Source organism: Spermophilus citellus (assembly GCF_964194105.1).
Source record: "Spermophilus citellus genome assembly, chromosome: 11".
NCBI classification, from domain to species: Eukaryota; Metazoa; Chordata; class Mammalia; order Rodentia; family Sciuridae; genus Spermophilus; species Spermophilus citellus.
This window is the reverse complement of record NC_138192.1, coordinates 77,967,936-77,993,258: the sequence shown is the minus strand read 5'-3', so window position 1 is coordinate 77,993,258 and position 25,323 is coordinate 77,967,936. Positions and strand designations below refer to the sequence as shown.

The window sequence follows — 25,323 nt, the reverse complement described above, 5'->3', positions numbered from 1 at the left end:
AAAAAACACATATATACATATGAGATATAAATAGGTATACATAAAATATAGCTCACACTCAGCTTGTTAAAAATATAGCAATCCTGTAAAAAAAGTCACACCTGTAACTGCATAAGGCCCTGAGCAGCTCTAGGCTCTAGGGCTGAGGACAGACCAGCTGTCACAGCCATAAACAGGTGGTGTAAGACAATAGCTCCACTGAGCTGACTAGCTTTCCAAGCCCTCCAGCAGCCAAGTGTCCAGCCAGAGTGTGCCAGGGAGGAGCACAGACCACCACACTGCTCCCAGTCCACAGCAGCACCCACAGCCCATGGAGCCTCGGCCTCTCCTCCTGTTCCTTGGCCTCTGCTCAGGTAAGCACCTAAGGTGGGGGGGGGGGTTCTTTAAGGTTGAAGAACTAGAGGCCCCGCCATGCTTCTTCAAAAGGAACACAGAACCACAGGGCCTCACCAGCCAGAGGTTACTCTTTTCAGTTTCTTCTTGATGTTCTTTGATTGGGTTTTGAATAAAAATTTTCAGTTCATGTTATCCAGATCAAATAGGAACTGCCCGGTCAGAGACATCCGGGTTTCTATCAGTGCCTGGTGTCCTGCTCAGCCACAGGGCCTGCCTTATAGAACTTGAAACATGGTAGACCACTGTCACAACCTGGGGATACCTTCAAATTTGAACAATGGGGACCTAGCGCAGCAACTTCTAATCACAAGTAATAGAGTTAACAAAGCCGTTAGTGGCTCTAAGAGAATTCCGATAATGAAGAGGATTGATTGACAGATACATGTGCTAGAAAGAGAAGCCTCCTAATAATTGTAACTAAACTCTCCATAGAGATGAACTGTTTTGTAATTTTTTAAACTTCTGAAGTGAAAAATGTCCATATGAAGGCATTCCTGCTATTCTGGGGGGGGGGGAAGGATGTTACCAAATGTAGGTGTGGATTTGAATTGAAGCTATAAAAACTTACACAGCCCTTGACCTGACTCTGCTCTGGAATGTGTCACAACACAGCAGCTGAAATATTATCCTGAATCCCAAACTTCCGATACAGGGAAATAGGAGATGTTTGCTGATTGCTTCATGTAAAAGTTTACTGGTGATATCATCCCAACTGAGAAATAAGGTAACTTACATTCTGTGATTTCTTTAATATTGCTCTGATAAGCACAGGACTCTGGACAAGAGGTAAAAAGCTGTATTATTAATTTTTTCAATAGCAGCGTTGAGGGAAATAGTTTAAACTCAGCTAAATTATATCCTGTGGGATTTGGATTTGATCCAACCTAAGCTGGCCTGGTGTGTATGAGTGCATGTGTGTGTGCATGTTCAAATAACACACTCAATGAAAATTCCTAAGCGATATGCTTCTATAAAAATACTTAAGAGATCTCTTAGGATACCAAAGACCTCTAAAAATGTGTGTTTAGCTATGAAAAGAAGTTTACAATATGTATTTTGATCAAACCTAAAGTTTGCTAGTATTGATTCTCAGGGGTGGTTCATAGAAATTTAGAGCTAGATCAGGCATTCAAACACCTCAATTTTTAATGTAAGGAAACAGACTGAAAGATAGAACTGACCTGCCCAAGGTCACTTAATTTATAAATTTTAGAAGGTGATCAGTTGGAGACTTTGTTTGTTAGATGCATAGTCAGAAAGCAGCCTGAAATTACCAAGGTAGCAAGAGACACAGCATCAGAGATTAGAATTACCCATGGTGACTAGTAAGAGTCCAAAAGTCATTCTGCCCAACCCAGAGGTTCTTCCCTACATAGAAATACAAGTTGGACCAGTCTGATACAAAAAGCACACTTGGAATTATGGCTCAATCAGTCCTCTCTGGGTAAAATGCTCATGCATATCAGAACACTTTTTCTTATGATAGCTGAACATATAATCATCGCTATTCTATTTACACAGCACCTTTCATTTCAACCTCTTCCACCTTTGTAATTCATTGTCATCTTTCTCATGGCATCTAATCTTCCAACTCATTCACGGTTATTTATGTTAATGACACATGTCAAACTCTATGAAGACAGAAAGACAGGATTTGTGCCAGATTCACCTTTGAATATCTCCAAACTTCTATAGCAATGCTCATATATCTCCAAACTCCTATAGCAATACAGCAATACTCAACAAATCTTTGATGAATGAATGTTACACCATCTGACTAAAAATTACCAAGACAATCTTGCCAAAAGGGAGACTCTGACATGATCTGTTTATTTTTGCACTGACTTTTCATGAAAGTTATTTACTATGATTCACTGAATCCATGAAGAACTGACCTAACTCTTCAAACCATATTGGAGTTGGGAGGGGATTCATAAAATTCTTCCTTTGAATGTTATAAACATTCGTCCCTTTAACCTGTGCCAATGAAACCAATCCATGAAATGGTGTGTTATTGCTGTTAAACTGGAATAAACAATCATTTAAGAATAAGTAGCCCAAGACAATGGCGAAACGACAGCCAAGAGGCTCAGCGATCCACTCCAAGGCCCAGTCCCTGTGGTGGGTGGGGCCTGGGATGGACAAGGCATGGCAGACAGAAGGACTGCTATGTCCCAAGGGCTCAGTGAAGCAATTGCAAAAACTGTATCTTTGAACTACACACTCCCTTGGAGATTTGCAGGTGGCATTTGGGGGGTGCCATGTGGAAGCTCTGTGGAGTTATGTATCTTGGTATCCTTGGAAGCTTTGGTTTGGTAGCCTGGGAATTTGGGGGTTCAGAAAATTTGGGATACTAGAAATGAAGAGGTAGGCTATGTCAACAAGGGTTCTCTACCTGGAGTCCATGAAGACAACAATAAAGGTATTTAAGCTACACTGAAAGCTTCAATAATCTGTATGGAAATGATACATTTATCTGTAGGGAAGAGGTAAACTGCCTCTGCTATAATCCCACCTCTAACTGGCAGGGGAACCAGGGATGGATTGCTCAGCTCGGAACCTCAGTTTTTTTATCTGTAAAGTGGGTGTAAAAAGTAACCTGAAAGGATCATTATAAGGATTCAAGGCAATAATACAAAGACAGGGGCTTGAAGAAGGCTCTCTGGGATCATTAAAACACATATTTTACAGAGGGGTGAAAATGTATCAATTCATTGCATTACAATGATTATTTCAAGCAAATCCAAAGCCCTAGGTGAGAAATCATGGTTGAGAGCCTGGGCTCTGGGTTTGTATTCTTGAATCTACCACTTATGAAATATGGGCAAGTCATTTAACCTCCCTGTGCCTCAATTTCTTCATCTGTAAAGTAGAGATAAGAGTAGCATCTAGTTGTGAGATTTGAGTTAGTATGTATATGAATATCTGGCATATAACAAATTGTTGTGTTGGTTATTATTTTCACTGACTAATAAAAAGAGAAAATATATAATTACTTTTTATTTAATAATAATTTTTTACAAGCTCTTCCAAATGTAGAATCAAAGTAGAAAAATAGTAAAGATTACAGTGGTGCACACCTGTAATCCCAGAGGCTCTGGAGACTGAGGCAAAAGTATCGTAAGTTCAAAGCCAGCCTCAGCCACTTAGTGAGGCCCTAATAACTCAGAGACACCCTGTCTCAAAATAAAATATATATATAAAGGGGCCGGAGATGTGGCTTAGTGGTTAAGCGCCCCTGGGTTTCATCCCTGGTACCCAAAAATAAAAATAAAAAATAACCTATCTTAGAGGCTAAAAATTAATACTACTGGGCAAAAAGGGAAAGCATCTCACTCATTCAACATTTAAAATTTTCTTGGCCTACGGAGATTTTCTGGTGGCCTCAGCAATAACCTGCGGAAAGGGGAGATCTGGTTACATGAACCAGGGTAAAAGGATCGTGTGTCTCCTTCCTCTAATCGTGTGTCTACTACCCTGAGCAGACAGTCCTTCGTTCCTGTGTGGCTTGAGTTACAAAGCTCTTTCACAAGACACTTGCTGGAATTTGGAACACATTTTCTCCCAGGAATAAATGTGCATGTGGTTGTGAGGTTCCAGCATAGCCACACCACACTCCGAGATTAAGAGTTGGTGCAGGAGCACGCACAGGTTCTGCTCAGAGTTCTGCCCTCTGGCTGCTCAACCTTGGACAAGTGGACCACCTTCTCTAGTGAGATGTCTGCCTGCCTCATCTGAGGCTGCTAAAGACCATAGAACTTGCTGGGCAGAGAAGGGCTGTCTTTGGTGATGCCGCTCTCTATCTCGAAGGAAATGTAGAAAAGATGGGGTCACTCATGTTTCCAACAAGAGCCCTCAATCCCAGTCAACAAAGCACAGGGTTTTCACTTTTTTAACAACTTAACTGGGATGTGTATCCCCCAGCAATGATGGCTTAAAATTATGGTAAAACACACATTGTATGAATTTATCATTTTAGCATTTTAAGGTGTACAATTCAGCAGTATTCAGTACATTTACCATGTTAAATGATATTACTATTAACTAGTTCCAGAATATTTTCATCATCCCAAAAGGAAAATCTAAACCCATTAAGCAGTCACTCCTTAGACCTCAATGCCCACAAACCTCTGATCTCTCCATTTCTGTGGCTTTCCCTATTCTGGACATTTCTACAAATGAAAACGTGCAACACGTGTCCCTTTACATTTGGCTTCTTCCACTCAGCATGATGTTGTCAAAGTCCACCTGTGCTGTATCATGGATCAGTACTTTATGCCTTTTGTGGCTGAGTAATGTTCCATTGTTCAGATCTACTTCAATTTGTTCATCCATTTATCTATACACCCTGACTGCAGTACTCAGGGGTGCTATAGCATTGAGCTATACCCCCAGTCCTTTTTTGTTGTTGTTGTTTGTTTGTTTTTTTGAGACAGGGTCTACTAAACTTGTGATCCTTTTGTGTCAGCCTCCTGAGTAGCTGATATTACAGGTGTGTGCCATCTCACCCAGATCATCCATTTATCTATCAATAGACATTTGAGCTGTTTCCACCTTTTGGATGTTGCTGTTATTCTTTTGGGTATGGTCTTAGGGGTAGAACTGCAGGATCATATGATAACTCAGATTTGCTGAGAACCTGTTACTTTACATTCTCACAGCCACATGGGAGGTTTCAGCGTCTCCACAGCCTCACCAGCACTCATTACTTTCCGTTTTGTTAACCACGTCCCTCCTGAGGAGTGCGATTGAGCACCTATTTTTGACTGTTCGTGGCATCGTACAATCTGAGGCCACCTTGTCCAAGATTTCACTATCCCATGTGAATGTCAGTTCTGAAACACTGACATTGGCTTTTTTGTGGACCCTTCTTTTTGTGTATGCATATTCCTGGCAAATTTGATTCAGCCAGGGACTATATTAAGGAATGTCACCTGTCCAAAGTACAAGTGGTGTGATAATCCGCCATGCCAACAACTGCGCTTGGAAAGGAGCTTAAGGCAACAAAACCTGCACCCAGGAGCCCTTTGACAGAGGCCCCACCTGCCTTCCGAGCTCTGGTTTTGCCTTGATTTCCTTGTGTTAGTGAATAAAGGGTGGGGGTGGTGTCTGACAGGGTATGTGTCATTTGCTTCTCAGCTGGTCTTGTCCTGGGCTCCGAACATGAGACCCGTCTGTTGGCAATGCTATTTAAAAACTATAGCAGCGTGGTCCGGCCAGTGGAGGACCACCACCAGGCTGTGGAGGTCACCGTGGGCCTGCAGCTGATACAGCTCATCAATGTGGTGAGACAGGGGCCCTGGGGGCGGGGGGCGTGGCACCCACCCCTCACACCTGGGGGCACTCTCCCTTCTGGTTGCCTCTCCATTCCCTAAAGAGGAGACATTTTCTTTTTTCAGGATGAAGTAAATCAGATTGTGACAACCAATGTTCGTCTGAAGCAGGTAATTCAGCACGATAACTGCATTTATGTTATTTTTATTCACCTTGAAATTAAACCTGGGCCCAGAGGAAATCAATTTAGGTACATACACTAAAATGTTAAAAGTAAGGATTTTGGAATGATGGGGATATAGACCCTGTTGTGTTTTTGTTGTTGTTGTTGTTTTGTTTTGTTTTTTGTTTGTTTGTTTTGTTTTGTTTTTTAAACCCAGGGCTTTCTCTATGTTATGAATTTGCTAGGGCTACCATAACGAAGTACCACACTCCAGGTAGCTTAAACAACAGAAATTTATCATCTTACCATTTTGGAGTTTAAGGTCAAGATGCCAGCAGAGTTGGTTCCTTCTGAAGGCTATGAGAGAAGTTCCAGAACTTTCTCCTTGGCTTGTAGATGAGATCATGTTCACATGGCTTTCTCCCTGGGTATACATCTGAGAGACATAGATGTTTTTAAATTTCCCCTTTTTATAAGGGCACCAGTTATATTGAAGTAATGCTTACCTTAACAGCCTCATTTTCACTTAGTAATCTCAGTGAAGACCCTATTTCCAAATAAAGTCACATTCTGAAATACTGGGAGTTAGGACTTCAACATATGAATTCTAAAGGAACACAATTCAGCCCATACCTTTGTGTTATCCCATTTTGCCACATTGAGCCAGATAATCCCAGTGACTCAGGAGGCTGAGACAGGCGGATTCCAAACTCAAGGCCAGCAACTGAGTGAAGACACTGTCTCAAAATAAAAAAATAAAAAGGACAAAGATGTAGCTCAGTAGTAGAGTAGTGCCCCTGGGTTCAATTACCAGTACCAAAACAACAAGCACAGTAAAAACAAACAAACAAACAAAAAAACCAAATTCACTACATTGGGCATATATATATTTTTTTAGTGCAGGAAAATATATAATGCTTTGTAGAAATGATTTTGCCTGCTTGCCATAAATGTTTGCATTAGGGCCAATCTCCTTTCCTGAGGGTGGACAGTGTGGCCTGGTGTATCTGCCACCCTCAGCTGTGTGACCTGGGGTCTCTTTGCTTTCTTTTCTGTAAACTAAGGTCACTAATCGCTCTATAGGACTGTTGTGAGGACTGGGTCCAGTACTTAGTACCCATGCGCACACTTTGCTGTTACTATTGGCTAAAGTAAAAGCTGAATTCTGAATCAGACTTTCCTTATCCAAACATAATTTCTGTCCGTTTCAGAATTACTGAGACCATGAAGGCTCTTCACCCCCCAAACATTTTATAAAATGTTTTTGACTTTTTAATTGCTTCAATGTCTTCATTTCCAGCAATGGGTGGATTACAACCTAAAATGGAATCCAGATGACTATGGTGGTGTGAAAAAAATTCACATTCCCTCTGAAAAGATCTGGCGGCCGGACCTTGTTCTCTATAACAAGTAAGCAAAGCAGACAGGCGGGAGGGGGATTCCTGGGGCAGGCGGAGCCCCGTGTCCGCACGGAAGGGCTGACTGCGGCCTGCTTCTCACCACGTTAACATTAAATAACCCTTAAAAACCAGAGCCACGTTGACAGGCCAGGCAGTGCCATATGGTGTCTCATGTTACGAATAGAAACAATGATCAGAGCCAAATTGGATCAAGACTGTGGGTGGGGAGCATTTAATCCCTGAGAGCTCCTGAGGGGTGTGTGGCAACCATCCAAAGCACCCAAACTTCTTATCCCCAAGTTCCTTGGAATCAAATGTCCTTCCTACCTAATCGGTCTGTACTCCCGAGGTTGATACTCATCACGTCCTGAACGTCATCCTGACACTGATGGTCCAGAATGCCTGCATTGCCCATCCACCAGGTCCCATGACAGACTGCCTGTTGTGAAATTATAATGTGATTCAAGACACGCCGGTTTAATGACACGTTCATTATCATATGCCCTTCATTTGTCAGGGAATGTTCATTTCAAAGAGCATCCTCCCCAGACAGGAGCATTTGTCGTTGGCCTAGAGGATTTACAGTCTGACATCACTCCATGTGGGTCTGGGGAGCAAGCTGTGCGTTCCAGCAGATGTATGGGGTGTGTGGGGCAAGGGCCAGTGGATAAAAATGATGCACTTTACGGCAGCCTACCCAGCTTTGATTTTCTACTACATGTTGTCCAGTTATACTTACGTTCAAGTTTGAGCCAAATTGCCCAATCAGCGATATAAACTTTTTGGACAAATATGCTGACATAGCAGAATCTTGATGTTCAGTTTCTTTCAGGCAGAACCTGGGGGAAGCAGTTAAAGTTCTCTGGGCTTTCTGACATGCTTACTTAGGAACACCCTGGTGGAGAGAGAACCTCAGTTTACCTGCTTATTGGGAGAGACTAAGACAATCTTTTGACCCTCTGCTCTTTCAGGAGGGTCTAATGCCACACAGTTCTCTGGATTAAGAATCCTACTTCAGTCCCAAGGAAAAGTCCGGGAAAGAAAAATCTCTTGTTTTACAACAGGAGGGATCAATACATGCCATTAAGTCCCTAAAATCCCATGGGGGCAAACCCCACCCCACTGATTTAACTCCTACTCTAATACTTCCTGGTGCCCAGTGTCCTAATCATGCAAGGCTTGATCACTCAGCTACACCTCCAGCCCTCAATACCTATTCTAATTGCCTCACTTTTTTGCAAAGTCCCTTGGACACAGTCTGTTTATGGAAGAATGTCCACTGAATAAGGCCTATAGAAGTGGCTTATTGCTACTTTTTAGTACATACCATGTTTTTATTTTTAATTTTATTTTTTTGCAGTACTTGAAATTAAACCCAGGGCTTCAAGCATGCTAGGCAAGTGCTCTACTACTGAACTACATCCCCAGCTCTTTTATTTTGAGACAGAGTCTTGCTATATCATCTTGGCTAGGCTTGAACTTCTAATCCTACTGCCTCAGCCTCTCAAATAGCTGAAATTAAAGGTATGTGCTACTGTGCCCAGCTCCCTGATTTAAAAATATATATAGGGCTGGGGATGTGGCTCAAGCGGTAATACACTCGCCTGGCATGCGCGGGGCGCTGGGTTCGATCCTCAGCACTACATAAAAATAAAATAAAGATGTTGTGTCCACCGAAAACTGAAAAATAAATATTAAAAAATTCTCTCTCTCTCTCTCAAAAAATAAAATAAATAAATAAATAAATAAATAAATAATTTTATATGATATTTCCTGATTTTCCACCATTGGAAAATCAGGAAATATCATATAAAATTTAGATTTTTAGCCTGTCTAGAAAAATTCTACAATAAAAAATGTGAAAAATTTGGGGCAGGGCAATGGCTCAATGACACAGCACTTGCCTAACATGCATGAGACCCCTCTGTTCCATCTCCAGCCCTGGGGCTGGCGGAGGAAAAAAAAGGAAATATTTGACTCAAAAAATGTATGTTTTTTACCTTCTGACCAAGAAAAAAGCCAAATATCTGGCAACAATGGGCATCTACTCCCACGTGGCCATATGCAGCACTGTGTGGGGGCTCCTTCTTCATATCTTACCTGCCTGGCCCTTAATCTGAGTTCATGATCCCACCCCACTGGACAGATCACTTGCCCTCCATGCTGGGGATTGAACCTGGGGCCTCCTGCATGCCAAGCAAGACTCCACCACTGAGACACACTCCCAGTCCTAAATGGTTCTTAATGTAACAGACCCCTTGCCACAGTAAGGAGTTACTGGAGAAACATTTTATTTTAAATTCCTTTGCTTTCCGAGCTAACTCTCAAAGTATATCCTGAGGATATAGGTGGATATGAACATTACAAATATCACTGAGGACAGAGAAAGAACATCTGAGATGCAGTGTACCCATGTTACCTGCTATTTCTTTAAACCCATAGATTCCCACTTCCTTCCCAGATAGTCTAACTCAGAGCTGACTTAAATGGTGCTCGGGAATCTGCATCTGTAATAAGCACCCCAGTGACTCTTATTATCAGACAAATTTGGGAAACACTGCCATAGATTTTAAAAGCAACACAACCAGAAAGCAAGCTTCTATAATTAGTACTAGAATAATTAGCAGCTGTCTCCTGTTAATATCTGCAGGCAGAATGGAAGGCTCATCTGTCACTTGGAACCCTTATCTTCCCTTATCCCAATTGCAGTGCAGATGGCGACTTTGCTATTGTCAAGTTCACAAAAGTGCTCCTGGACTACACGGGCCACATCACATGGACACCTCCAGCCATCTTCAAAAGCTACTGTGAGATCATTGTCACTCACTTTCCCTTTGATGAGCAGAACTGCAGCATGAAGCTGGGCACCTGGACCTATGATGGCTCTGTGGTGGCAATCAACCCGGTAGGTAGGGACTCCGTGTGATGATGCTGGTTTCAGGAGAAGTGTGGTTCAGGTCTCTGACTCTGCCCCTAGATAACCACAGGCTCTCAGAACCAGTTAAAACTTGGGAGGCTCTTGTCTGATGGTTCTCAGTTGGTTAGGAAGGTTCTTGATGTGCTGCTTATAAGAACTATCTTGGAACTGAAAGAAACTCCTTATGCCCAGCACAGTCTCAGGAATTTTGATTAAATCTGTCTGGAATGGGGCTAAGTAGCCAATGTTATAAATCTTGAATATGGAGCCCAAATGAAGAATCCCAGTAATCTAAACTCCTCATGTTATGGGAAAGGAGTCCAAGACCCCAAAGTGGAGGTGGCCCCAAGTCCCTCCTGGATATGTGGCCCACAGAACTGGGGATTATTACCTTATCATGGCTGATTACAAAACCCTGCCCTCCCCCACCCCCCAGATAACTTGGCTAGGGTTTCCAAACCTCATCTCATTTTTCAGGAAAGTGACCAGCCAGACCTGAGCAACTTCATGGAGAGTGGGGAATGGGTGATCAAGGAGGCCCGGGGCTGGAAGCACTGGGTATTCTATACCTGCTGCCCCAGCACCCCCTACCTGGACATCACCTACCACTTCGTCATGCAGCGCCTGCCTCTCTACTTCATCGTCAACGTCATCATCCCCTGCCTGCTCTTCTCCTTCTTAACCAGCCTGGTGTTCTACCTGCCTACAGACTCAGGTGGGTGCCGTTGCCATGACTGTTAAGGTGAATTGGTCACCAACATCTATTTGCCCAATACCATCTGTGTGCCCAGAAATTTGTGGGGTTAGGTGTGTACTCACAGACCTTCTCATGTCACTTCCTCTACAAAGTTGCTTTCCTTAGATGGACTCTTCTGGGCATTGCTCCTTTACTGAGTTTGCCACTAGAATATCACTTTTGCATGTCTGTTTCCAGATGGCAGTACCTTTACACATGAGACCGTACTTCCCAAGTGGCAATTCTTTCCCACATATCAGCCTGGACAACTTACTTACCTCCTACTGAGTAATCACATCTGTGATATAATTTCATCAAACACCAACAATCTACTGAACAGGGGACGGGTACCCATATGTCTGCCAGCAAGTCCCTGCTCGTAAACAATTGATGGCAGACAAGCAGGAGGAAAAGATGGTGCAGACACCCCTGAAACTTATGACAGGTAGCAATTTTATCCAACTGATTTTTTTAAACTCACAAAAATTTAAATCTAACTGTTCAGAAAGGGGAAAATATTATTCACTCATTCAATAAAGACTTGTTGAGCAACGCCTACACAGCAGGGACACAATGGAGAATAAGGCAGGAAGATCCTCCCCCCCGATGAATGTACATATGTTCTCATGATGGTACTCATTTTTTTTTCCTACTGGAGATTAAACCCATGGCCTTGCACATGCTAGGAAAGCACTCTACCTTTGAACTACATTTCAGCCATTTTTGTTTTTGATTTTTAGACAAGATTATGTGAGGTTGCACAGGCCGGCCTTGAACTTGCAATCCTCCTGCCTCAGCCTCCCGGGTAGATGGGATTATGGCATGTACTACCTTGCCCAGTAACTGTACTAGTTTTTAAACAAATGATTGAACCCAGGGGCACTTAACCACTGAGCCACATCCCAAGTGCCACTCCTCACCCCCCCTCTTTTTAAAGTATATTTTTAGTTATAGTTGGACATAATACATTTATTTATTTATTTATTTTATGTGGTGCTGAAGATCAAACCCAGGACCTCGCACATGCTAGGCGAACGCTCTACCACTGAGCCACAACCCAGCCCATCCCTGCCTCTTTTTTAAAAAACATTTTATTTAAGTCTCAATGAGTTGCTTATGGCCTTGCTAAGTTGCTGAGGCTGGCTTGGAACTCATAATCCTCCTGCCTCAGCCTCTAAGTTGCTGGAAGCTTCATCTTCTTCTTCTTGTTGTTTTTTTAAAATAGTTTTAAAGTAGATGGACACACAGTACTTTTATTTTATTTATTTATTTATTTTATGTGGTGCTGAGGATTTAACCCAGTGTTTCACATGTGTGAGACAAGCGTTCTACCACTGAGCTATAACCCCAGCCCCAAATAAAGCTTCTTAAAGTAAATAAAGAAAACACTGTCAGGGAAATATGGAAATAATTAGTGTCTATAAATATTCAATTATTTATGCTTGAAAAGCCTTTAGGACAATGACTATATTATCCTTGGTAAACGTTAGCTATTATTTATTATTAGTCAAGAAATTGTAGCTTGATAAATATATTTACAATTGTGACTTCTTCTTCACTTTCAAAGGCCTTCCTACCCAGCAGGTAGAGTGGACAATCTCATGTTGCCTCCACTTTCACCCAGTGTTTATGGTTGTCCCTTAGTATCTACAGAGGATTGGTTCTAGGACCCCAGGATACAAAAATCTGTGAATGCCCAATTCCTTTATATAAAATGTTGCAGTATTTGCATTTAACTTATGTGGTCCTCCCATATGCTTTACTTTTTAAATAGTTTTTATTGGTGCATATCAATTATACAGATATCGGGTTTCATTGTGGCATAATCATATGTGCATATAACAAAATTGATCTATTTCATTCCCCCGTGCCTCCCCCTGCCCACCTCTCCTCCTTCCCCTGCTCCTTTCTCTCTACCCTAGTGGTCTCCCTTCTGTTTTCATGAGACTCCCCCCGATCATCATGCTTTTTTTTTTTCCTTCTTTTTTCTCTCTAGCCTCCATATATGAGAGAAAACATACAGTACTTGGAACCTGGTTTGTTTCACTTAACATATTGCTCTCCACTTCCATCCATTTTCCTGCAAATGACATAATTTCATTCTTTGTGGCTGAATAAAACTCCATTGTATATCTATACCACATTTTCTTTATCCACTCATCTCTTGACTGACAGCATAACTTGGCTATTGTGAATTGTGCTGCAAGAAACATGAGTATGCAGGTATCTCTATAGTATGCTGATATTAATTTCTTTGGTTATATACCAAGAAGAGCTTTAGCTGGCTCATATGGTGGTTCTATTTTTACTTTTTATTTTTGGAAGGACCTCCATATTGATTTCCATAGTGGCTGTCCCAATTTACATCCCCACCAACAGTGTGCAAGGGTTTCTTTTTCCCTAAATCCTCACCAGCATTTATTCTTACTTATATTTTTTGATGATTGCTATTCTGACAGGGGTGAGACTGAATTTCAGTACAGTTTTGATTTCCATTTATTTCCTTCACAGCTAAAGATGCTGAACATTTTTTCATGTAATTATTGGCCATTTGTATTTCTTCTTTTGAGAAGTGTCTATTCAGTTTATTTGCCCATTTATTGATAGGGTTATTTGGTGGGATTTTTTTGTCATTATTATTATTATTATTATTATTATTATTATTATTTTGGTTTTTATTTTGTGTATTAATTCCCTGTCAGAAAAAGTAATTGGCAAAGATTTTTCTCCTATTCTGTAAGCTGCCCCTTCACTCTCTTTACTGTTTTCTTTGCTGTGCAGAAGCTTCTGAAATTTGTCAAATCTCGTATTATTTTCTGAGCAATAGGAGTCCTAATCGGGAAGTCATTGCCTGTGCCTCTTATCTGAAGTGTTTTCTTCTAGCAGTTTCAGGTCTTATACTGAAGTCTGATACAGTTCTAATTGATTTTTTAAAAATTTATAGTTGTTGATGGACCTCTATTAATTAATTTATTTATATGTGGTGCTGAGAATCTAACCTAGTGCCTCACACATACTAGACAAATGCTCTACCACTGAGCTACACCAGCCCCAGTTTTAATTGATTTTTGTACAGGGTAAGAGACCGGGATCTAGTTCCAATCTTCTACAGATGGTCATCCAGTTTTCCTAGCAACATTTATTGAAGGTTCTCTTATGTATGCTTTTGGCACCTTTGTCACGTATCACATGGCCATAGCTGGGTTTGTCTCTGTGTTCTCTATTCTCTTCTGTAGGTTTACATGCTTTTTTTTTTTTTTTTTTTTTTTTTTTTTTTTTTTTTTGGCCAGTGCCATGCTTTTTTTGCTACTATGGCTCTGTAGTGTATTTTGAAATCAGATATTGGTCTTTTTGCTCGGGATTGCAGTGGCTATTCATGTGGTTCCGTTTTATGCAGTTTAACACATTCTGCTGCAGAAGGAAAGCCTGCCACCCTGAGTCTGCTTGCCAACCCATAATCCCTCTCAGCTCCCTAGGTTCCACCAAGAAACAAAATCCTGGGGCATGAGATGAAGTAGACATTTACTTCTTGGCACCCTCTCATAGAAAATCTTGCCACTTGTCATCATGGGTACAGTTAAGGTCATGCAGGAAATTATGCAAGAAAAAAAAATTTCTACAATGATGTTTCATGAACATGGGTCACATTCCTTCACCTTTGGATTTCAGTGGTAAATAAGTTTGCAAGGGCTGCCGTGACAGAGTACCACAGATTGGGTGATTCAAACAACAGACATCCATTTCTCACCATTCTGGAAGCTAAAAGTTGAGATCAAGGTGTTAGCAGGATTGGTTTCTTCTGAGGCCTCTCACTTGCTCTGCAGGTGACTGCCTTCTCCCATGCCCTCACATGGTCTGTGTCCACATTCTCTCTTGGAAGGACACCAGTCATATTGGATTAGGGACCCCATATAACTTCATTTAAGCTTAATTACCTTTTAAAGGTCTTATCTTTCAAATACAGTCAGATTTTGAGATCCTGAGGTTTAGAATTTCAATATATTGGGAGGGGCCAATCTGTCCATCATGGTGGATTGTTGGGTTTCTTCTTTTTGTCTTCCTAGGAGAGAAAATGACGCTGAGCATCTCTGTCTTACTGTCCTTGACTGTGTTCCTTCTGGTCATTGTGGAGCTGATCCCTTCCACCTCCAGTGCCGTGCCCTTGATTGGAAAATACATGTTGTTCACCATGGTGTTCGTCATCGCATCCATCATTATCACCGTCATTGTCATCAACACACACCACCGCTCTCCCAGCACCCACGTGATGCCCGAGTGGGTGCGGAAGGTGAGTGCAGGCGGCACATAGGAAGGACACTTCCAGGTCCCCCCTTAGACAAGAGCCAGTGTTGTTCTAGCCAATACTTGCGACATTTAGAAGCCTATGTCCTTTCTGGACTTCAGGGGACTTGGGTGAAGAACTTTCCTTGTCTTCTTTCTAGGGACAACTCATGAGAGAGAAAGGAAAAAAAAAATACCAGAATTTATAAAGCACATTCTAAATTCAAGTTTAAAGGATCTCTTTGAATAGAGATGAATAAATCTCCATCATTTTTATGCTGTGACATTCTTAAGATTTCCATTTGTGTGTCTTTCAATTTGGGAACAGACTTACTTATTTTTGCTAGTAAAATCATCAGCTGAGAATAGAATGAGATTTAGAGATGGAAGAGGGGTGTTAGGGTTTAGATATGATGTGTCCCCCAAAAGTTTATGTGTTAGGCGATGCAAGAATTTTTAGAGGTTAAGTGATTGGGTTATGAGAGCTTTAACCTAACCCGTGGATGAATCCACTCACAGGGATTAAATGTGTAGTAACTATAGGCAGGTCGGGTGTGGCTGGAGGAGGTAGGTCACAGGGGTTGTGCCTTTGGGTTCTGTATTTTGTCCCTGATGAGCAGAGCTCGCTCGCTCTCTCTCTCTCTCTCTCTCTCTCTCTCTCTCTCTCACACTCACTCTCTCTCTCCTTCCATGTCCTGAGCTGCTTTCCTCCCCCTATGATGCTCTGCCTCCCTTTGGGCCCAGAGCAATGAAGTAGGCCATCTGTGGACTGAGGCCTTTGAAACCCGAGTGTCAGATAAACTTTCTCAAATTGTTCTTGTCAGGTTTTTGGTCACAGTGGCAAAAACTGCTGACTAAAACAGAGGGCTTGAGGAAATAACACAAAAGTGAGGAATTTTGTCTCAAATGTTTACATTGCTGAATTTAAAAATGTGCTGACATTTCAAATCCCATCCCCTTTGGTGCTGGGATTAAGCCCAGAGCCTCACACATGCAAGGAAAGCATTCCACTACTGATCTACACCTACAGCCCAAATATGTGCTCTTTTGGATAAAACTTCAGAGACACTAAAGTCTAGAATCTTTATGTCATAAATTTCCAGAGAAACTAATGGTTACCATGTACTCTTTGGAGGCAATTAGCAGTCCTCCTTGACTCCTGGCAATACCCATGTTGCAGTTTCTTTATAAAGAAAGAGAAGAAAACAGTCTACCTACTTTGGGGGACAGAAATTTATACATGAGGCAAAGAGCCCTTTCTTTAACTAAATGATCCTGGAAACACATTGCTAGGACCTTTCTGTTGTCTACAGGGGGTTCTGAAGCAAAAGTCTCCCTGGTGTCTGGTGTCCTAAAAGGTTGCCGGCTGCTCACAGGCTCCCTCTGGTGGCAAACTTTTCATATTACAGAGTCATCGCGACCACTGTAATTTGACACAGTGGTTATGAAGGAGTGAATATGAAGGAGTCTTTGGGAACATCTAGTATGGTTCTTTTTGTTTTAAAGACAAGGAGCCTGTCAAGGTTGAGGCTGAGATACGTTGAATGACTTGCCCAAGATTACGTTGATAATTCAGAGTTTGATGTTTGCCTGTGTTGACAATAATTCTCATACATGGATTGCTTTTTTATTAGGTTTTTATCGACACTATCCCAAATATTATGTTTTTCTCCACAATGAAAAGACCATCCAGAGATAAACAAGACAAAAAGATTTTTACAGAAGATATTGATATTTCTGACATTTCTGGGAAACCAGGGCCTCCACCCATGGGCTTCCACTCTCCCCTGATCAAACATCCTGAGGTGAAAAGTGCCATTGAGGGCGTCAAGTACATCGCAGAGACCATGAAGTCAGACCAGGAGTCAAATAACGTAAGCTCTGCAGTTTGAAATCTTCCCCTCTGGGTTTAAATGATCAAATACGTGACTGCAGAAAAATGGGTTTGGTTTGACAGCTAAGCTAGCATTCAAGATGCAGCCACCAACCTAACATGTTCCTTCGGACCACCTCTAGGTCACCTTAGTAACTCACCATGTTGTGAATTATTATTCAAAAGTTAAAGATCATGCCAGCCAAGGGATGTGGAGGGCTTTGAGACCTACAAATTAAAGGACCCATCGATAATATGTAGCATAAACTCTGTAAGTCTCTAATAATCACCTTAGTGGAATTCTAACACTCTCCCCTCTCCCAGGCGTCTGAAGAGTGGAAGTATGTTGCAATGGTGATGGACCACATTCTCCTGGGAGTCTTCATGCTTGTCTGTCTCATCGGCACTCTGGCTGTGTTTGCAGGTCGGCTCATTGAATTAAACCAGCAAGGATGAGGAGTTGCATTGAGCCTAGCTCTGCCCCAGGACCCACCAGAGCAGAAGAAAACGAGAAAAGGAGGATTTGTATACTTAGACATATTCTCTCTTATCAAACATGAAGTTTTCTGCACTTATTATTAATAGTAACGATGTCCCTTTTTATGAGGTCTCTGGGTGATTCCCCTTTGCTTCTCCCTGCACTTCTGCCATGTCTCCCTGGAAAGTGAATCCTTCTCAGTAAATGAAGCTGGACCCTTTATAGAAGTGTTCATTTCCAAATGGCATCTGGAAGAGTTTTGCCAGATAGCCAAGATTTTCTGTTGTGTTATTGCTAATTGCTTTCTTTGTTGCTCTTCTTTTTTCCTCCTCCTCTTCTTTTTCTTTTCTTTTTTTGGAATAGAGTCCTTTGCTTAAGAATCAGTTTTGTATCTACCAAGAAATCCCCATGTACCCGCCCCCCAAAAGATTAACCATTTGATTTGCAGAGCGGAAACAATAGAAAGAAAATAAAGTAATTTCTAGAATGACCATGGAAATGCAAACAGCCTCAAAAATCTGTTTTAAAAATAGATTTCTAAGAACTGGGGTGTGGGGGTTTCCTCAGGTGTTTTTTTTTCTTTTTTTTTTTGTGGGGGTACTAGGGACTGATCTGAGGCCTTGTGCATGCTATGCATACCTTCTACCACTGAGCTACACCTGAGCCCTAGGTGTCCCAATTTAACAGGGAACCTGGTTTTGATTCTCAAGTTTGAAGGTAAACAGGTGGCAACATTATTGAGCATGAGTTGCAGGTACTATGGGAATCATCTCACCTATGTGGTTTTATTTCATCATAACAATTTTCATACCATCCCTGTCATGGCCTTATTTACAAAGGAGAAAACTGATTTCAAGAAGGTTAAGTTTGACTGTTAGTAGAAGAACTGAGATTTGAACCCAAACCTTGAGATTCCAAAGCAACTCAGCTGGTTCAGGCATCTGCTCGCTTGCTCTCCTGTCAGTCACCCTTGCCTTGATCAAGACCATTCTGTGACTCTGTTCAGTGTTCTTGAGCACTTCGGCCTTAGTGTCAACTATCTTTCCACCTTCCCAATTACATTGCCTGCATTTTTTTTCTCAGTCTTTACATCAATCATTGGGGTTCAATTCCTACAAATGAAACCAGAAATGTGTGCACACATGATCACCATTTCTAAAGTTCTGAAGAAGAGAGGAAATGATTTTTCTTTCTTTTTTAATATTTATTTTTTAGTTTGAGGTGGACACAATATCTTTATTTTACATTTATGTGGTGCTGATGTTCGAACCGAGGGCCTCATGCATGCTAGGCAAGCACTCTACCACTGAGCCACAATCCCAGCCCCAATGATTTTTCTCTCTGAAGTAAACTTCCAGTCTCAATATAGTTTACCCTAGAATGAGAAACCATGTGACTCTGGGCTCAGAAAAGGCCTTCGGAACATCAAACACACCCGACCCATGTCAGCTCCAGGAACAATGTTGACTGACTGGTACAGACAGAGTGCCTGAGCTCAGGTGGCTTCTGGCCTCCAACAGACTCCCCATCACATACTTTTAGAAGGGTGGGGTGTTCTCATTGAAGGATAAAACTGTTTCCTTATTTTAAAGGTAAAATAGTTTGGCAGTTCCTCAAAAAGTTACACACAGAGTTACCATATGATCCAGCAATTCCATTCCTAGTATAGACCCAAAAGAATTGAAAGTGGACACTTGAACAGACACCCATAAGCCAATGTTCAAAGAAGCAAATAGCCAAAAGAAAGAACAACCCTGTGTCCACTGAGGGTAAATGGCCAACAAAATGTAGCGTGTATACAATGGAGTAGTATTAAGCCTTCAAAAGCAATAAAATTCTGATCTATGCTATAATGTAGAGAAACCTCAGAAACATTATAAGTGAAATAGTGAAATAAGCCTGAGGAAAGGACAAATATTCTGATTCCACTTATATGAGGTACCTATAAATTTAAAGAAGCAGAAACAAAATAGAGGTTATCAAAAACTGGGATAGGGGAATTGGGGAGTAGGGGGATACTATTTAGTGTAATCAAATTTTTTTTTTGGGGGGGGAGATAAAAATGTTCTGGAGATGGAGAGTGTGGTGGCACTAAATTGTGCATATATTTAACACCACTGAGCTACATACTTAAAAATGATTAAAATGATAAATTTTATGTCCTATATATTTTACCACAATTTTTAAGAAAAGAGCAAACTAAAGGCTCGAGTCCCTGATCACCAACTTTAGATAGAGAAAAGACTAAAAAAAAAAAATCACCTCATTCCCTACACTCACTTTATAGTCAAGTAAACCTGGACCCAGAGAAGTGGCCTCCCTTGGGTCACAGAGCTGAGTAGTGACAAACCAGGTCTGTGAACTCCTGCTCTCATCCTGTTCCTGTTACATCAAATAATCCCCCCCCCCCACCCTGGTCCTGGGAGCCAGCAGGCTTGGTCCTGAGTCGACAGAGCAATGCCACAGTCTGTCCTGCATCAGCCCAGACATCCGTGCCAGCAAGCTGCTGCCAAGCCCAAGACTTTAATGCTCACATCGTGTCCCTTAGGGAAGGCCCAGTTTCCAGAAGGCCACCAAAGAAAAGGGGTGGGGGTGCTGGGATTCATCTCCCTAGTGATGATGTAGGACAGAAGATGAGCGACACCTGAGGAATTTTCAGGAAGCAAGTTTATTTAGCTGCAGCAGCCCAGAGTATCTATGGCCTAAAAATCTCTGGACACTGAGTCTGGAAAGTCTTTATACTCAGTGGGGTGGCTACATGTCAGTGGGGGGTACAAAAGAGTTACTATTTATCCATATTTTTAGGCTAGACAGAGGTTTACAAGTTCTGTTTTTTTTTTTCTTCTGCAAACCTGGCATTTGCAAAAAGAGGAAGCTATAAACCACAATGCCCTCTGCAGAAGTTTTTGTTGCTATCCTGTGTACAAATCTTTCTGACCAGAAGAGAAGCTCAATTATGTGGGGAGGTCCCTGGAGAAGCTTGTATGTTACAAATATGGTAGGAGGGTCTCTTTGGTGGGGGCACCTGGTCTGCTTCACTGAGAGGTGTTTGTTGAGGACCAGCCCTGGTTGGCCCTGTGTGACTCTGCTGGGGAGTTTGTCTGGATGGCAGGATGGCTTCTTAGGAAATAAGGAGCTTGGAGAGGAAGCAGAACAAGAAGGCAGGGACATTGTGATGAAGGTGCACAGACTGCAAGTGGATCAGGAAGTTTTCAGAACTCAGATGCCCCAGTCTTCTTTTGGACTGCTGGTCTCAGTGAGGATCAGGGTCTTTGGGAAAGTGAGGGAAACTGTAGGAGTCTCCTGGGCTTTGGTAATGCAGGTGCCTTAAAGCAAGAGAAATTTATTCTCTCACATTTCGGTGGCCACTATGGCCTGGACTATGCCCCTCCCCAATCTCACATTGTGGAATATTTGGAGATGAGGCCTTTGGGACATACTGAGCTTTAGACGAGGTCACATGGGTGAGGCCTCATGATGGGGTTAGTGCCCCGACAAGGAGAGACACCACAGGGCTTGTACACTCTTTTCTCTGTTTCTCTTTCTCTTATGTGAGGACATAGCAAGAAGGTGATCATCTTCAAGTCAGGAAGAGAGCCCTCATCAGAAGACAACCATGTTGGCACCTTGCTCTCAGAATCCCAAACTCTAGACTCAAAGAATAAAATTATCTGACTCAGATAAAGCCAGAAGTCCAAAATTGAGGTGTAGACAGGTCTGGAGCCTCAGAAGAAGAATCTGATCCGTGCTTTGCTCCCAGTTTCCAGTGACTACCAGCAACCCTTGGTGATCTTGGGATTGTGGCAGCATACTCCGACCTTGGCCTCCATCTTCGTGACCTTCATCCCTGTGTCTCTGTCTTCCCCTTTCCTATATTTTAAGACGAAACTTGTCATTGGAATTAGGGTCAACCATAAATCTGGGATGATCTCATCCCAAGATCTTAATATCTGCAAAGAACTCTAGTTCCAAATAATATCATTCACAAGTTCTAGGGCTTAGGATTGGACAGACGTTTTGGAGCCACTATTCAACCCATGACAAGCACTAACCAGGAAGTAGCATGGGACAAAGGCTGAAGGCACAGAAAACCTTTCCAAGAAGCCCCAGAGGGAGCCAGGAGTGGAGAGGGCATGTTGGATTGGTCTCCTAACTTCACTGTATCCTCAGTCGAACCTGGAGAACTGAAAAGCAGCTGAGCCAACTCCTGGCTTTCTCCTTACTCTGTAACAGGTTGCCACACTTCAAATGCCCAAGGAGGAGTCTGGGCCTGTAACCTCTAGATCCACCCCAAGCTTCATCCCTGGGCTTTTCAACTGCACAAGAAGTGCACAGTGGAGCCCCATACAGACAAATACACCCCACACCCCTAGTCAGAGCAATGATGGACCCTGATCATCAGCCTGTAGAGTTGGGAAGGGAGGGAGTAAAAAGAAAGAACTAGAAATGGTACTTGACTTCTTTCAACTCAAAAGTTCAGGATTCTTCCACACTCTTCTTCTCTTGCTGGTGAGATGTGGAGAGGTTGGAACCCCTGGGTATTGCTGGTGGGAATGTGCAATGGTCCAGTTGCTATGCAAAACACTTTGGCAGTTTCCCAAGAAGTTACAAACAGTGATGAGCATGTGATCCAGCAATTCCACTTCGAGGCATATGTATACCCAGAGGAATTGAAAGCAGGGGCTTGGACAGATATTTGTATGACAATGTTCACAGCAGCATTATTAATAACCAAGAGAAGGAAACAACCCAAGTGTCCATTAGCACTTAGGTGGATGAAGGAAAAAAAATACACACACACACACACACAATGGGATATTAATCAGTCTTAAAAAGGAATGAAATTTTGACACGTGCTCCAACATAGATAAGCCTTAAAAACATTATGCTAAGGGAAATATGCCAGATGTGAAGGGACAAATATGACACGATTCCACTGACATGAGTCAAATTCATGAAAACAGCAAGGAGATTAGAGGTTACCAGGGGCAGGAGGGAGGCAGGTATTGGTAATAGGTACAGAGTTTCAGTTTCAGATAATGAAAAAATTCTGGAGATGGATAGTGGTAATGATTGCTTGATGCTGTGGATGTATGTACTGCACCTGAACTTCAGTGTAATAGTTTTTCAGCCTGTTTCTTTTCTCCTCCTGTAGCCCTTCCCTATATGCCACTTATCAGTTTGCAGTATTTTCTTGTGATCTGATTTCAGGTCCTAGCTTAGAATCTTCCTGAATCACAATATATCATATTATGTTAACATTCTCTGGTACTAATCAGGTAGGTGCTAAAAATCATTTGTAGACTAATAAGTAAATGGATAACTAAGTCACCATGTTATCTTCAGGGTCCTCTCATTCTCTCATGAACAGTCTACCTTTACAATAAATGCCTGTGGTTTCAGCTGTTTTGATCTGAATTCTGACATCAACTTAAAAGTCATCAATGTCCCTGTTTCTTACTGTGATCACTTCTCTCCCTGAGAATATGTCCCATTCTAGTTCTGTGAGCACTTCTTAAACATCCGTAACCACATCACTGTGTCCACCCTATGGAGGGAAAACCTCACCCCACCAGCAAGGGCCATCCCCAAAGGCCTTTGCCTGAAGAAAACCTTCTTGGCTACCGGCTGCCCTGAGCCTGAGGTCCTCTGGACCTTTCTGACCACATGCACTGCACCCAGGGGTCTCCTGACACATGCGTTTGGGAAATTGCTTTGTGGATTTGAATCCTCTGTCCTCCACAACACTGTCCCTACCTGAAAAGGGCAGTTTGGTGGAACTAGTGCTTGTTCCTGCTCCTCATATTTCTGCTTCCTGTGGGACCTTGGGTAAGCTACTTAGCGCTTCTGAGTCTGGGAATGAAAACAGTGGATAGTGACTTCCTCCTCCTTGAGCAGAGAAATAATAACCTCCTAAATAATAACCTCCAGGGCAAGGATTAATTCTTAAGTTTCTTTTATATCACCCACCAAATTTAGGAGGGGGTTAAGTACTTACTGTGTGTCCACAAATATTTGCTGAGTTGAAATTTTTTCTAGTACATTTTTTACTGAGATATAATTCACACGCCATAAAATTCACCATTTTAAAGTGTACTTTCCAGTGGTTTTGAGTATACTCACAGGCTGTGCAATCATCACCACTATATGATTCCAGAATATTTCATTCACCCCATCTCCTCACACTTTTTATAGCTTTATTTGGCTTTGAATGATTCAAAGTATAATTTGACTACATCTCACTAAAATACAATGATTCTGCTATAAAGGCACTAACAACACTTACTCTGTCAGGCATTGTTCTCCTTTCTCTCTCTCTCTCTCTCTCTCTCTCTCTCTCTTGCTCTCTCTCGCTCTCTCTCTCTCTCTCCAAAATGTCCTTTCGTGGGTCTGGCTTTACCTGTTAGAAATCTTATGTGGTAGCCAGGAGCACTATTATGCACCTGTAGTCCCAGCTATTTGGGAGGCTGAGGCAGGAGGATCTCTTGAGCCCAGGATTTGAGGCCAGCCTGGACAATATGGTCTTAAAAAATAAAATAAAATAAAAAAACTTTCTGTGGATAAGTATTGTGGTCATCATCATCCTCATGTTATGATGAGGAAACCGAGTCATCTATAAAACAAGTATTTTGCCAGGACCATGCAGCTAAAACCAGCAGAGCTGGGATCTGACCCTGAGACATCTAGGTTCCTCATCATTCTCTGCTCCCTCTTAACCAGAATATCAAAGCTTAACCTGAACTGGGGGTGTAGCTTGTTGGTAGAGAGCCTGATGTGTGACTGGATTCAATCCTCAGTACCACAAAAACCAACCAAAAAAAAAAAAGGTTCTGTATGGGGCTGGCTTGTGGCTCAGCAATAGAGTTCTTGCTTCACACATGTGAGGCACTGGGTTTGATTCTCAGCACCACATAAAAATAAATAAATAAATAAAATAAAGGTACTGTGTCTATCTACAACTAAAAAAATATATTTAAAAAAAAGTTCTGTAGAGCATCCTTTAGTAAAGCAAGAAATTCTTTGAAATGACGTATGTACTTGCTAATCACGCTCCAGGTTTGAGTTACTGTGTATTTTGGATGATCTTGATTCAAACTCCGAATCTGAGCTATTTCATTACCTATATTTTGAAGCTCTTTGCAAGGGAAATTGCACATCCTAGGTTCAAAACCTGAATTCTGCCAACACACCAACATCTCATGGAGACTTTAACCCGCATGAAAAGCTGGGCACTTAGTAATGGCTGTTATCTCAGCCTTGCTGCCCTCATTTGAGGCCCTGTGGTATTTTGATAAACATAGCTTCCATCACTGGGAAAACCTGGGTTTAGTTAAGAATCAGAAGCAGCTGCTGGGTGCAGTGACGCACACCTGTAATCCCACTAGATCCGGAGGCTGAGGCAGAAGGATCTCGAGTTCAAAGCCAGCCTCAGCAACAGCGAGGCACTAAGCAACTCAGTGAGACCCTGTCTCTAAGTAAAATACAAAATAGGGCTGGGGATGTGGCTCAGAGGTTGAGTGCCCTTGAGTTCAATCCCCAGTACCAAAAAATAAAAATGTCATTTTTTTTCTCTGAGTCATGAATTTAGGAGAAATTTATTTTAGAAAAGAAAGGATAAAAATTGTATTGAATTACAATATAATTTTTTGGTGGACTATTTTTTGGAACAATGATTAAATGACACTATACCATAGTTTGAGAAGAACCCACAAACCTAGAGAACTACTGTTTTAAATAAAATAGGCAGCAGCTCCCTCTTGTGTTAAACAATACATACTACAGCCAGTGAATTCAAATTCAGGGAA

At 41.9% G+C, this 25,323-nt stretch overlaps 1 protein-coding gene and 1 long non-coding RNA gene across 3 annotated transcripts in view; one reads left to right on the top strand and one right to left on the bottom strand.

Moving 5' to 3' along the window:
• LOC308631251 overlaps window positions 1-25,323 on the bottom strand; it is a 930,091-nt gene that overhangs the window by 697,691 nt on the left and 207,077 nt on the right. The gene's annotated exons all lie outside the window — the stretch shown is intronic.
• CHRNA1 (cholinergic receptor nicotinic alpha 1 subunit) lies at window positions 196-18,017 on the top strand. Of its 2 annotated transcripts, XM_081261633.1 has the most exons (10): window positions 247-353; window positions 1,009-1,120; window positions 5,536-5,681; window positions 5,796-5,840; window positions 7,134-7,243; window positions 9,943-10,138; window positions 10,628-10,865; window positions 14,951-15,174; window positions 16,802-17,041; window positions 17,365-18,017. In XM_081261633.1, the coding sequence occupies exons 3-10, from the start codon at window positions 5,580-5,582 to the stop codon at window positions 17,494-17,496; spliced, it is 1,287 nt and encodes a 428-aa protein (XP_081117759.1). In that variant the 5' UTR covers window positions 247-353; window positions 1,009-1,120; window positions 5,536-5,579; the 3' UTR covers window positions 17,497-18,017. The 2 variants fall into 2 exon arrangements, with proteins under 2 accessions (XP_081117758.1, XP_081117759.1); XM_081261632.1 differs by lacking the exon at window positions 1,009-1,120 and having other exon boundaries at window positions 196-353.

Bases quoted from the DNA above. Each gene is read 5' to 3' on its own strand.
- CHRNA1 (XM_081261632.1), top strand. From the start codon at position 311: ATGGAGCCTCGGCCTCTCCTCCTGTTCCTTGGCCTCTGCTCAG. The intron at 10,139-10,627 runs GTAGGTAGGGAC...CTCATTTTTCAG, and splicing joins CTGTGGTGGCAATCAACCCG to GAAAGTGACCAGCCAGACCT. The intron at 15,175-16,801 runs GTGAGTGCAGGC...CTTTTTTATTAG, and splicing joins TGCCCGAGTGGGTGCGGAAG to GTTTTTATCGACACTATCCC.